The 13,408-nt window shown below is 35.4% G+C and overlaps 1 protein-coding gene across 3 annotated transcripts in view; it reads right to left on the bottom strand.

The window, feature by feature from the left end:
• Alh (coiled coil domain containing protein Alhambra) overlaps nucleotides 1–13,408 on the bottom strand; it is a 294,506-nt gene that overhangs the window by 192,765 nt on the left and 88,333 nt on the right. For all 3 annotated transcript variants that reach the window (XM_090391968.1, XM_090391969.1, XM_090391970.1), the window contains 2 exons: nucleotides 13,239–13,342; nucleotides 474–567 (listed from right to left, as the gene is read on the bottom strand). In XM_090391968.1, coding sequence (XP_090248094.1) covers nucleotides 474–567; nucleotides 13,239–13,342 — 198 coding nt within the window. The remainder of the gene's footprint in view (nucleotides 1–473; nucleotides 568–13,238; nucleotides 13,343–13,408) is intronic.

Here is a 13,408-nt window from a genome sequence, read left to right as displayed (position 1 = left end):
AGTCAAGAAATGATAGGAAGGGCAAAGATGCAACAGTACAATACATCTGCTCACACAGCATCAATCTGATATAGCTTTTGCAAATCCCCTGTGCATTGGGAATGATGCAAAAGACATTTTGTAAATTCTTATATAGAATTTAGTATATTACAGTATCAATCAAATTGTACAAGAAGCATTTCATAAAGAATCTGATGAATGTTTTCAGTATTTATTATTACGTGACACCTCCAAGGAGTCCAAAGACTCATTGAGGGAGGACATCCACTCTACAACTCTCTGTCTCCACCAACTGCAGGGAACCACATCATCTACACCAATGCCATCTACATTTAATTGACTATGTCAACATATGATAGGACAAGAAGGATTGATAGTTAACATACATGTTCAATCATTGTCAAAATTATGCAAATTTAAATTCTCATACAGAACTTCAAATATTATAAATGATCAAAAATAATACAGCTTACCAATTTCTGGTAATGGTAATGACAGTAACCACAGTATTTTACATTGTCTTGATAATTTCCTGCTTCTTCACATAATAATCCAGCAGCTTGAGCACTATACCAAGAAGTGAACCAGTATGATACAAAAGTAATTTATATAAGCTTTAAAAAATTAACCATCACAGCATACAAACAATATTTCATTGTGGATAATGCTTTAATCATTCAATCAGGATTTTAATGTACCAAGCTATTTTTAAAATCATTTTGTACATCATGAAAAGCATAATTTGTAAGTAATGACCAGCTATTTTAAGTTACTATTCTGGGTAAAAAAGTCTTTTCTACCAAGTGTAGCATCAGATAGCAAATGAAGTGAATTGTACCTTTGTTGACATACTGCCCTCATTCCCTTCTTTTGAACTGTATGAAAAGTTCAAATTCCTATGTACAGGATACTGTCACAGTATCCAGTACATTCCTCGAGGGTTCATATCCAGAATTTGGACTTTTCATCCATTTGGGAAAAAAGGAATGAAAGCAGTACATACCACAAAGGTAGAATGTACAAGATGAACATTTTACATTATTACTAACTTCCTATTGACGATTTTCCACCAACTTAATCTGTAAGGATGCCAATTTTGGTCTTCTAAGGAACTCCTAAATGCATCAATCTCCGCTTAGATCGTAGTTCACTTCTGGGTTTTTTCCATGCCATTCTGGCAACACACGCACCTCATATGGTAACTTTTCCTCTCCAATCCTGTTTAAGTGACAATACTACCTGAGATTAGCTGTTTACACATTCCTAAATGTTAACAATGTCAAGTTCCTTCCTTCCTAATGTTGTCATAATATGATTCTGCCATTTATGCAGTCAGTGTACCTTCTTAATTTTTCTTGTAACTCTCATCATATCTATGTGTCCAGTCATTGATCACATCCATAAGTTAAAACTGGACTGCATACCATCCTATATATATGGCTACTTCAGTGTTTGACTAATTTTTATCTTATAATACAAATTTATTCTCGTGATCCCCACCATACCAGTTTTGCTGATTCTGTTTGTCTACTTCCATATTAAATTTGCCAACTTTACTAAAAGTTGTGCCTAAATCACAGAAATATTTTATTTGTTTTATAGGATCTCCATTCAAGTGTCATTGACGTACTGTTAATTTTGGAGTAATAGCATCATCTGCATAAAGTAAAGAGCTTAAAGTAACAACATTTTGATATCAAGTTAAATGCTGCCCCCCCCCCCCCCATCCGATTAATTTTCCTTCTATGTCTTACACCTGATTTTTAGATCTTTCTGAACTTCTTTTAATTCTAACAGCTAGTTACAACTTATATTGCTCTGTATAATATTTCACCATTTATACCATAATGTTTCTATGGTATAAATGGTGAAAATCTAATCAAACTGTAGCATTGAAATAGATTTTCTTACACTTTGTCATATATCTCAAACCACCCCCCCCCACCCCCCAATCTACATAACTTATATAAAGAACCTTGTTGTATTCCCATGATAATCCTGACAATAAAATTTAACTGTCTTTTCTTTGGATAAAAGTGATGTTTAATAATAGACATTTTATCTAACATCCTCATACTGTCTGTCTGTATGAGGATGTTAGATAATTTTGACAAAAATTAGTATACAGGATGGTTGTTTTGATACTTGTTTTCAAACAATATCAAATCTCATCACTCAAGGAAACAGAGCATTGTTCCCAAAAATTTCTATGTTTAAAGCAGATCTGAAGAATTGAACTTAGGTGCAGAAAGAGAATTTTGTTTTCTCCCCTGAAACCATTTCAATGAAAATAAATAGCACATTTCTGGTAATTATAGCTGTTAAAACACTGAAATTCATGACGACACAATATAGTGACTTTCAATCAATATTCTGCTACCTTATCTTTCAAAGAGAGACTGTGAGTTGATTAAAGTGAATATTCTGAATATAGTAAATAAATCGATAAATTAGGTGAAGAAGTCTTCCTAGAACATTACACAAGCAGATGAATTAGATATCATGCAATCAAATAGTTTTTACAAAACATAAAAACAGTTTTCATGGGCATTGTAAATTCCATTTATTATTATATAGAATCTTTTGTTAAAATACCAAATTTCTTTTTCTGAATTTATTATTACACAGAGTACTATTTTATGTAAATTTCACAGACAAATATTGTAGGAAGTTTTCCACTTTGTTACACTATAAATTAAAGATGTCCAGAAATTATATTCTTGGGTTAATCCTTTATCCAAGAGTAAGCAAACAAAGTTTGCACCTGAAGTATTTTCAGGACAGGGCAATCATATATAGAGACTAATGACTTCACATCACTTGTCTCATATCCTATAATACAAAGCACATCTCATTACAGACATGCATTATGGGAAAGGTCGCTACTCAGACTGGTTTCAACCTTTATTGAGGTCTCATCATTGGGAGCCAGACCCAAAGGTGATACCAAGTTCTAAAAAGAACTGGACAATGGACTGAGTCCTTGACTCTTTATCCCGTCATCTGAATGAAGAGATTCTGTGTGGATGGGGTGCTGCTGAGCTAAAAACTCTAGTCATGGCTGAGTAACGGCATTAATTGAGCCTCAGTTAAAACTTCATTGGCTATAGCATTGCAAACCGCTACTCTGGAAGTTATTCTCATTCCGAAAGAAGACAAAGTTAATACCAAGGTAGACGTAATGCAGAAGTCATATTTCCATATATGAGTAGCCAAAAGGTGTCACACCTTACTATTAAAATACTCTGGATTAAAGATAGTTGTTGGGAGTCTTTCCACTTGGTTATACTATAAATTAAAGATGCCAAGAAATTATATTCTTGGTTTAATCCTTTATCCAAGTGTAAGCAAACAAAGTTTACTAAGGCAGGGATAAAGCATTAAACCAAGAATATAACTTCTTGGCATCTTTAATTTATAGTATAACCAAGTCGAAAAATTCTCAACAACTATCTCTAATCCAGAGTATTTTAATAATACCCTGGATTGGAGATAGTTGTTAATAATGATTGCTAATGATGTGAAGTCATTAGCCTCCATATATGAGTTACCTTGTCCTGAAAATACTTCAGATACAAACTTTGTTTGCTTCCACTTGGATAAAGGGTTAAACCAAGAATATAATTTCTTGGTATCTTTAATTTATGGTATAACCAAGTGGAAAAACTTCCAACAACTATCTCTAATCCAGAGTATTTTAATAATAAGGTGTGATGACACCTTTTGGCTACTCATTACTTCAACCTTGGTATCAGCTCTGGGTCTTGCTCCCACTGATGTGACTTCAATAAAGGTTGAAACCAGTCTGAGTAGTGACCTGGTTTTCACTCCATTTCCCAAGTAAGCAACTACTTTACGAGTCACTTAGACTTGCATTACGTGCAGGCGCCAACTTGACTTATTTGTCTGTTTGCTTACTTGGGAAATGGAGTAAAAACCAGGTTTAAAATAGCTTGGTATCTTTAACATATATTATTCCCAAGGTAAAAAACTTTCTACATCTATCTCTCATCCTGAGCTTTTTATTTAATAAGGTCAAGGCACCTATTGGTAACTTGTTTTGGTAAAATACTTATAAACTCTGTATTACTTAACCTTTGTATTTCCTAGCCTGGCTCCCGGTGATGAGACCTTAATAAAGGTCGAAACCGGTCTGGGTAGTGTCCCCCTTGCTTTTAATGCATAGCATCATACATCTCCTCAAGGAGATGGGCTTTGCATTAAGGGTAAATATTAAGAATAGTGATCAGAGGTTATTCCAACTTTACCACGAGTTGCCTAGACTTGTACTACTTTAGGGGTCACTTAGATTTGCATTACGTGCAGGCACAAACTTGGCTTATTTGTCTGTTTGCTTACTTGGGAAATAAAGTAAAAACCAGATTTAAAATAGCTTGGTATCTTTAACATACATATATATATATATATACATATACATATATATATATACAGGTAACCCTCGTATAACGCGGTACTTATACAACACGGTCTACAAATTGTAGTAACCCTTGTTGAAGCAGTACTTATACAATGCAGTTTTGATATAAGACAGTCTACAAACTGTAGTAACTCTTTATCTTTTAATATATTTTTCAACGTGCGACTTAAAAATCAAATTTTCTCTTTGTTAAATTTGCATCTGCCGGTATAACGCAAGTAGTTATAAGTAGCGAATTTATATTAGGGAAAATACCCTTTAGCATGCATGTACATCAAATGTTTACCGTATAAAGTATCTTTGTTTCTGCCAGGAAAGCGCATTAAAAATCATAAATGTGTTATTCTCAAGCTGAACACTTTATTTTTTCATGACTTACAATATGTAATGCTTTTTTCTTATGTAAAAAAAAAAAATATTTTTTAAAGTAATGGCCACTTAGAGCAATTTTGCGATATATCATCATCATCATCAAATTCCTGACATGTACCCCCAAGGGGTGTACAGATATGATGGTACCACATGAAAAATTTACATCATTACTAACTTCCAATCTACAATCTTCCTCAAATCAGTCTGTTACTTGTCAAGACTTCAATATTATCGATATCAGATCTTATATTTCTATCGTCTAAGCCACTTTGTACCATATCAATCCACCTATATCTTGGTCTTCCTCTGGGTCATTTTTCCTGCCAACATGGCAGAGAGAACACTTGTTTTGCTAATCTTTCCTCTCCCATTCTATTTAAGTGACCATACCACCTGAGATTAGCTCTGCTAATGCATTCCTGGATGCTGACAATGTCAAGTTATTTCCTAATATAATCGTTTTTTTAATATGATATTGCCATTGATGCCATCTGTTCAAGTCTCTAATCTCTCTCATATCTACAGTCCCTAGTCTTTGATCAAGTATTTTACTTCTGACCCAGCTCCCAGATACATAAGTTAAAACTGGTTTGAACACTGTCTTGTATACAGCTAATTTAGTGTTCCGACTAATTTCTCTCTTATTCCATATGAATTTATTCAATTCACTTCCTACCATACCAGCTTTGTTAATTCTGTTGTCTATTTCCATATGTAATTTACCATCTTCACTAAAAATCGTGCCTAAGTAGCGGAAATGTTTTACTTGTTCCACAGGATCCCCATTCAATCATACCATATCTATCACAACAGTTATTCAATTTAGTGAGGGAATCTTGCAAACTTGCAGCGGATTTATTTAGAAGTATAACATCGTCCACATAAAGCAAAGAGCTGACATTAACATCTCCAATTCTGATATCATGTTTAATACCATTTTCCTTCATAATGTGATCCATATAGATAATAAATAACAGAGGGGATAATGTACATCCTTGTCTCACACCAAATTTAATATTAAACCATCTTCCTGCACTTCCTTCAATTCTAACTGCTGACTTACAACTCAAATAAAGACTAAGTACTGCTTGATATAATGCCCCACTGACACCATATAACTGTAGCATATTCAATAGCTTCTTTCTTGGCACCTCGTCATACATCTTTTCGAGATTTACAAAACTTAAATACATGAAATATTTCATGATTTCTCAACTATTTGTAGTGAAGTGAAAATCCTTCAACAAGCTTTTCTTTTATAATCCTTCTCAACCGTTTCTCAAGTATACTTGCATAAATCTTGCCAGGAACACTCAGTAGGGAAATACCTCTGTAATTCTCACATTCAGTTTTATTTCCCTTTTTATATATGGCTACTAATTTAGAGCTCTACTCCAATCATCGGGAATTCATACCTCTGTCCAGGCTTTCTGAACTATGTAGTACAGCCACTGTAAGACTTTTATACCACCATACTTTAGCATTTCTGGTCGAATATCATCTACTCCTGCTGCCTCTCCACATTTCAAGACTTTGATGGCTTTTTCTACTTCAGGAATGGATATGTATTCCTGACTGCATGCCTGGTCAGTGTTTTTTATCACTGCTTGTTTCATTTAGCAAATTTTCAAAGTAATTACTCCATACTTCAAGGATATCTTTTTCTCCCGTTTTCATTTCACCTTTATCATCTCTAACTCCTTTCACAGCACTCTTTCCTCCATTCCTAAGCTTCTTCAACAACCTCTAGAATATTTTGCCACCTTCTCGATATTTATTTTCTATGTTCTTGCCAAAGTCCCTCCCATGACTTTTTGTTCAGCTAGTTTTACACAGTGTTTAGCTTTCTTACATTTGTCTCTGTATTCTCTAAGAGAACAAGATGACTTATTTGCCAGGAACTTTTGATATGCTTTCTCATTTTCCTTCACTGCCTCTTTAACTTCCTGTGTCCATCATGGAGTTCTGATTTTTTTATCCTTGCAGACAATCTCACCACATGAATCTCTGGCAGAATCAATCAATGTTTTCGTCAGAGTTTGCCACTGAATCTCTAAAGTTTCATTCCTGTTCTCAAACTCTTTCATTTTTTCTTCAATAATCTTTGTGTATTTTAGTCTACAGTTCACATCTGAGAGCTGCTCAACTTTTATTCTCTTTAAAACTTTCTTACATGTTCTTCGTTTCAATATGAAATTCAATTTTATCTAGCTCAAGACTAAATAGTGATCACTTCCAATTTCAAATCCTCTGTACACTCTGGTGTCCTGCAGCAGGCAGAAAACATCACTATCGACAATAACATAGTCAATGAGACTTTTCTTATTCCTTGCCTCTTCTCTCCGTGTGAATTTGTGCACATTTTTATGTTGGAACATGGTGTTAGTAATAACTAATCCATGTCCTGAGCAGAAATCCAACAGGTATTTGCCATTATTATTAGCTTTGCTCTTTTCTCCAAATTTTCTCAAAATATTTCTGTATGTCTGACGATTATTTCCTACTCTGCTATTTAGATCCCCAACAAGGACCACGTTTCCTTTTTCATTGTGTCAGTTGCTTTCTCTAAAGCTTCAAAAAATTGCTCCAATTCTACCTCAGTAAAACCTTCTATGGAACCATAGGCACAAATATGTCTCATTGTGCAGTTCCCCATTCTGATATTTGACCACATCACTCTACTTGATAACTGCCTGCCATTCAAGATTAGCCTCGTATTTTGTGTTGAATACTATGGCTACTCCTTCTTTTCCTTGATTGTCATTGCTTGAATATGACATTTTGTATTTATTACTCAGAAAGATCTCACCGGTTTTTGTCTTTTTTGTTTCAGTCACCCCTATTATGTTGATCTGGTAATTATGTAATTCCTGAGCTAGCTCCATTTGTTTGCTATTTAGGCTTCTTATGTTGATAGTACTGATCTTTAAATCTGGTGATGTCGATTTGGGTGTGTGTGTTTTCAGATTTGTTCCAGTAGCTGAACGTTTCGCTGTTCGCCCTGGTTTAACAGAGTCAACGGGACCTTGTTTAACAGAGTGACGCTTCAGCCAGCATGAAATTTTGTCATGTTGTACCATCATTTTGTATTTTGGTTTAAGCCAATAAGAATACAATTTGGTCGGCTAAATCCCAAATTGCCAGACCATCCTTGTTCATTCAGTATCCAGGTAGATACCCAACAGGATGCAGCACGAGAAGGTGAGGATTGAACAGGAAAAAGTCTGCTGGGGCTAAGTCCAGGGAATAGGGTGGATGGGGCACAACGGATGTCTGATGATCTGCCATATAATCGCTGATGAGGAGTGACATGTGAGCCAGTGCATTGTCGTAGTGCACATCCAAGTCTGGTTTTCCCACAATTCAGGAAACTCTTCCTGTGTGTGCAGGAAGAGTTTCCCACAACTCTTCCTGCACTCAGCATCCCTCAAACACGCTAAAACTTCCTGGTACAACTCTTTGCTTACCATCTGACCACATGGTACAAATTCATTGACAATGTCTTTCTAATCAAAAAACATAACCGACATCATCTTGATCTCTGACCAACCCATCCATGCTTTTTTTGGTCGAGGAGACCCTTTCCCCACCCACTGTAATGAATGCATCTTGGTCGCAACATCATAGTCATAAACCCATATCTCATTTTTTACCAAGTTTGCTGCAAAAATTTGACATATACACATATACGCTGTTCTTTAAGCTCTTTCACTGTCACTAATCCGACAAACAGCTTGTGCACATGCTCACTTCAGTGAATGTAACTTGACGACTAATGCTCATAGCAGAACGGGGCAAATGGCAGTTTGTCAAAACCTGCCACTAGGGGCACTCAGTAGCTACAGTGCACTCTCTGTGCTGATTGGCATGATATTTAAAAAGTTCGGTCTTTTTTTTTTTTTTTGAACATGCTTCATGTGCATTGCTGCACACTCATGGAATAGCAATATCACCGATATTATATTTTTGCATATATTCCTGTTAAATACTCCCCTAATTGTTTCCTGGCTTCATGTGATTCCTAAAAGTAAACACAATATACTAATGCTTCATGAAGAGGACACTTTTCAATGAATAAACATTGCATCACATTTGCATTAAGAGCTTGGGTGTGTGGTTGCAAATACAGACACCTTTGAGACCTTTGAAACAGGCATACAGATGGTCCAGCAGATCAAATTCTTAGTATTCCTGTGGTTTTAAACTACCCAGAAGGGAAGGCAGGGTGTGCGCTGAGACAACAGGCCCAGAAATCAATGGCTGTGATTAGTATTGTGTCAACCAATCCAATTAAACATTGTCATGAATTGCTGTTTGTTTTCTGAGTTTCACCTGTTTTAAGTGTGTGAAGTGTGAAATGATGTATTTAGGACACTGATGTAGACAAGTAATTTTCTTTAAATAATTTATAACTTTTGTTTTTGCCATATAACTGTTTCCCCATATTTACAATGGAGAAACAGTGTTGACAGTCTACTGAATGTCCTGTTTTCATCCAGGGCTTTCATGGACTGCATGTCGAAGGAGGTTGGGGCTTGTGTATAAATAAGTAAAACAAGTTATTTCAGTCGTTCTTTGGTTCAATCCGAAAAATAATAATTTCCCAAGTGATTACATTTTACAATTTCTGTGAGTATCACATAATTGTATTTAAAAATCATATCAAAATTCAGATTATCTGTCTCACTCAAGTAGCCAATAATAATCAAATCTCACAGAATTATCTCACAATTAATTGCATTGACCAATTAAGATGAGGGCTGATGCACTATACACTCTTAAAACTTTCATTACATCAATAAAAAATGCAATCATACGGTCCGATTGACATGAATTCTGTAGTGTGGCTCGCACTGGCCACATGGTAGCACATCCAACCTAAATGGGCACGTGACGCCACTGATATGTATTTATATACCCAACAGTGCAATCAATTGATGGTATAATAAACTCTGACACAATCAGGTATCAAATATAACACTAATGTCTATTTTATCCCCACAGAAAATTGTGAGGATAAAACTATTTACTTCTCTACAGATTCTACATTGAGAATTTACCATCCAAACAAATAAATCAGGATTGGTCTGGAATACTTCCACCAGTACAGCAAAATTATAGCTTATTACAAGTTATTAGATACTCATGGCCAACAGCTTTTTTGTAACTCATAGATGTTGGGTTTTAATGATTAATCAAAGACATACAATGTAAACAGGGTTTACCTTTATTTAAACTTTTAAGCCAAAAATAAAGTTAATGATATTCCACTTTGAATATACACTGCTTGGAAAGAAGTCAATGGACACTCCATGGGCAAGATGCATCGTGCCATGTAACGAGTCATGGGTTTGTAGCTGGTATAAATTGGAGGAATATGATGCTCCCAAGTCAGTAGGGAACTGACCGAGTTTGAAAGAGATGTTGTGATAGGAAGGCATGTTGCAGGCCTATCTGTTTGCCAAATTGCTGATAAACTAGGCCGTCCCAGGTCAACAAACAGTAAAACCATACTGAGATGGAAGTACAGGAAATCAACTGCAAAGGTTACCCACAGTGGACACCCCAACACACTCACCGAACGTAACCGTAGGGTACTACAAAGGATAATATGTAAAACTGCCATTCATCAGCTGGCACACTGAACGCAATTCTGGGCATCAACTGGAACAGGAATCTGCACAAAAATTTCAGAACCGAGGCTCGCATCATGAGTTTCCATGGTAAGACCGCAATATACAAATCCCACCTTACCCAAACAAACATGCAGTATTGTCTTCAGTGGTGCAAAGACCATGTACAGTGGGGTGTGGAAGCTTGGAAAGTGTTATGGAGCGACAAATCATGCTACACCCTCTATCGCGAGCAGATGGACAGGTGTGGCGGTGTGATAGTATGATCCTGTTTTCTCTAGTTTGGCCTTGGACCTCTGTTTGTGGTGCCATGAATACTACTGAACCCCGAGAGGTATCTGAAAATTCTGGACAATGGTCAGTTACATAGAAACACCACAAAGTATGAAGCACTGCATTGTCCAGAATTTTACACATGCATACATGTGTGTGTAAAGTGTATATTTTGAAAGCACTACATATAATTAAAACTTATATTCTATAGAGCAAATGGAGCACAAGTTTTATATCAAACATAAAGAACAAAAACACTAGACAAGATTCCTTCCTATATCATCTCTTCAAGATCACAGGATTTGACAAGAACACAAACAAAAGGAGTTAACTTCAAAACATAAGTTTGCAAGTACAGTTTCTTCCTCTCTCTCAACAGTGGCCATTGAAAAATAATTAACTCATAACTGTTTTTCTTTGAAAACAAAAATATTAATTTGTGCAGAAGAGTAAGATAATATTTCTTCTTTAACATATCAGTTCTTTTTTTCTATTAGGATTGCTGCAGTCATCACAGTGAAAGGAAGTCCTACATCTTATTGAGGTGGGTGCCATGGCTGTTTGTTCCTCAAACTACAGTGTCCATTGACTTCTTTCCAAGCCGTGTATATTACACGTATAATAAAGATTCAATGCAACATCACTATTGAATGTCACGTCTACTCAGTTTGGACATTCTGATTCAAATAATTCCAAATTCTTAAATGAATCAAGACTTCCAAATTGAGTAGATGTGAAAAGCTTTTATTCACAAATTAATGTAACCCGGAAATACAGGAAGAATAAAATATATTACACATGCACAGATAACAAATAAACAGTCATATTTTGTGTCAAGTGCAATGAAACATCTTCACTAAAGTGAACTAGAAACACCTTCATTAACTTGAACTAATGATCAATTAGCATGAAAACAACCTTACCTTCATCTTAATGTGTTAGGCTTGATGTCCTGTCAGCTACACATAAGCCTAATTACTGTTCTGATAGCATTTAATCCTATCTGCATAGAGCTCTCTCTCTCTACTTGTTTTTCTGTTTTGTGGGAGGACAAACCCTGCCATTTCTATAGGAGACTAACTTAGTTTCAGTTGAGAAGAACTTATAAAGGTTCTTCACATTTTGGATGTGATTTGAAAATAGAACTTTTCAATTAAGGGACTTCATCATTACTGACTGGGCTACGTGATTAATTGTTCACCCACTGAAAACTACAAGGATAAGAGGATAACACAAGATAAAAAGGAGCAAGTTTGTCCTGTACAGAATAGCAGCCAGTTGACTCAAGTTACATTACAACGATTTTTCATGGTTCAATAATGTAACAGTACAGCACTAAGTTTTACTTCTGCTGAACACATGGAAAGAATATAACCAGCACCTCAAATTTAGTAGACCAGACAAGCACTTCAATCAACTTGTAAATTAATTGAATAAGCGTGCTGAAGTCTACTTTATTAGAGTAAATCTTAAGGAAGCATGACTATTATCTTATCTGTACCTTCGAGACGAAACAGTTTTAATAAATGAAACAGGACAGATTTGGGCCTGCTAAAACACCTGTCAAGTGCTCAAAAGATATCACTCATATTCTATAATAAAATGAATGAGGACGTTTAAAGAACAGGTTAAATCATTGACCCAGAGATCTCGGGCCTACTAAAACATCTCTCAGGTGCTCAAAAGATATCATTCATATTCTATAATAAATTGAATGAAGACATTTAAAGTACAGGTTAAATCATTGATCCAAAGTCTAAAAATGGTTGGCGATTTCAGTACTCTAAAATGTTATTGTCGCATCAATGGATGCAAATCACTGAAACCTCATTTATGATACTATTGTGGCTTTACAGCTCAACATGTTTCTTTTGCACAAAAGTTACAGGCAATTCAGAGCACTGGGGGTAAAACTAGTCATATCAATTCTGACTTACTACCAAGATTCATGGTTCTCTTGGACTCGTTTAGCACAATATCTAAGACTCATATTTCCAATTTAATTAGCTCACACCTCTATGTTTTAAAGACAAATAACTAGCTCAAACTGCTGGCCTGATTGGCTGAGTGGTTAGCCTCTCTACTCTCCAACCAACAGGTGATGGGTTTGAATTCTGCCATGGGCATGGATGTTGGTCATTGTCTTTAGGTAGAGGATGAACTTCATTGCCTGGTGTGTGTATGCGAGACCACTATCCCCATTTATTGGAGGCCTGAAGTGGCTTGAAAAGGTTCATGTTTGGTCTCTAGGGCAAGATTTCTACATAGTCTTAGAAATAAATTTTAAGAAATACTGATAATATATACAATAATAATAAACTTAGCCCATCCACGGTACAAATGTACTATATCTTTACAAAAACCTTTCATGAATGGGAACAACATTAAAAAAAAAAAAAAAAATTAGTTTTACAAGTATAAACAAAATAGCACATGCAAGCAGTTCTTAATATCTATAAATTTAACTTTAAGTCCATTACAAAAACTAATAGTTTTATGACATTCTAGAAAATAACACATACCAAGTAACATGAAAGTATTGTTTACATCCAGATTTATTGCACTGCATACAAGCACCAACAGTAGCTTTGTTTTCTTTACCTTGTTCTTCACAAATGTAGCAACTCTGTGGAAATAAAAGCATCATTTATGCTAATATATATATATACACACATACACACATATATATATA

This window comes from Typopeltis vanoorti, chromosome 4 (assembly GCF_054136105.1).
Source record: "Typopeltis vanoorti isolate ZY-2024b chromosome 4, IOZ_Tvanoo_1.0, whole genome shotgun sequence".
In the NCBI taxonomy this organism is placed as follows: Eukaryota; Metazoa; Arthropoda; class Arachnida; order Uropygi; family Thelyphonidae; genus Typopeltis; species Typopeltis vanoorti.
The sequence above is the reverse complement of the archived record's forward strand: the minus strand, read 5'-3'. Positions and strand labels throughout refer to the sequence as shown.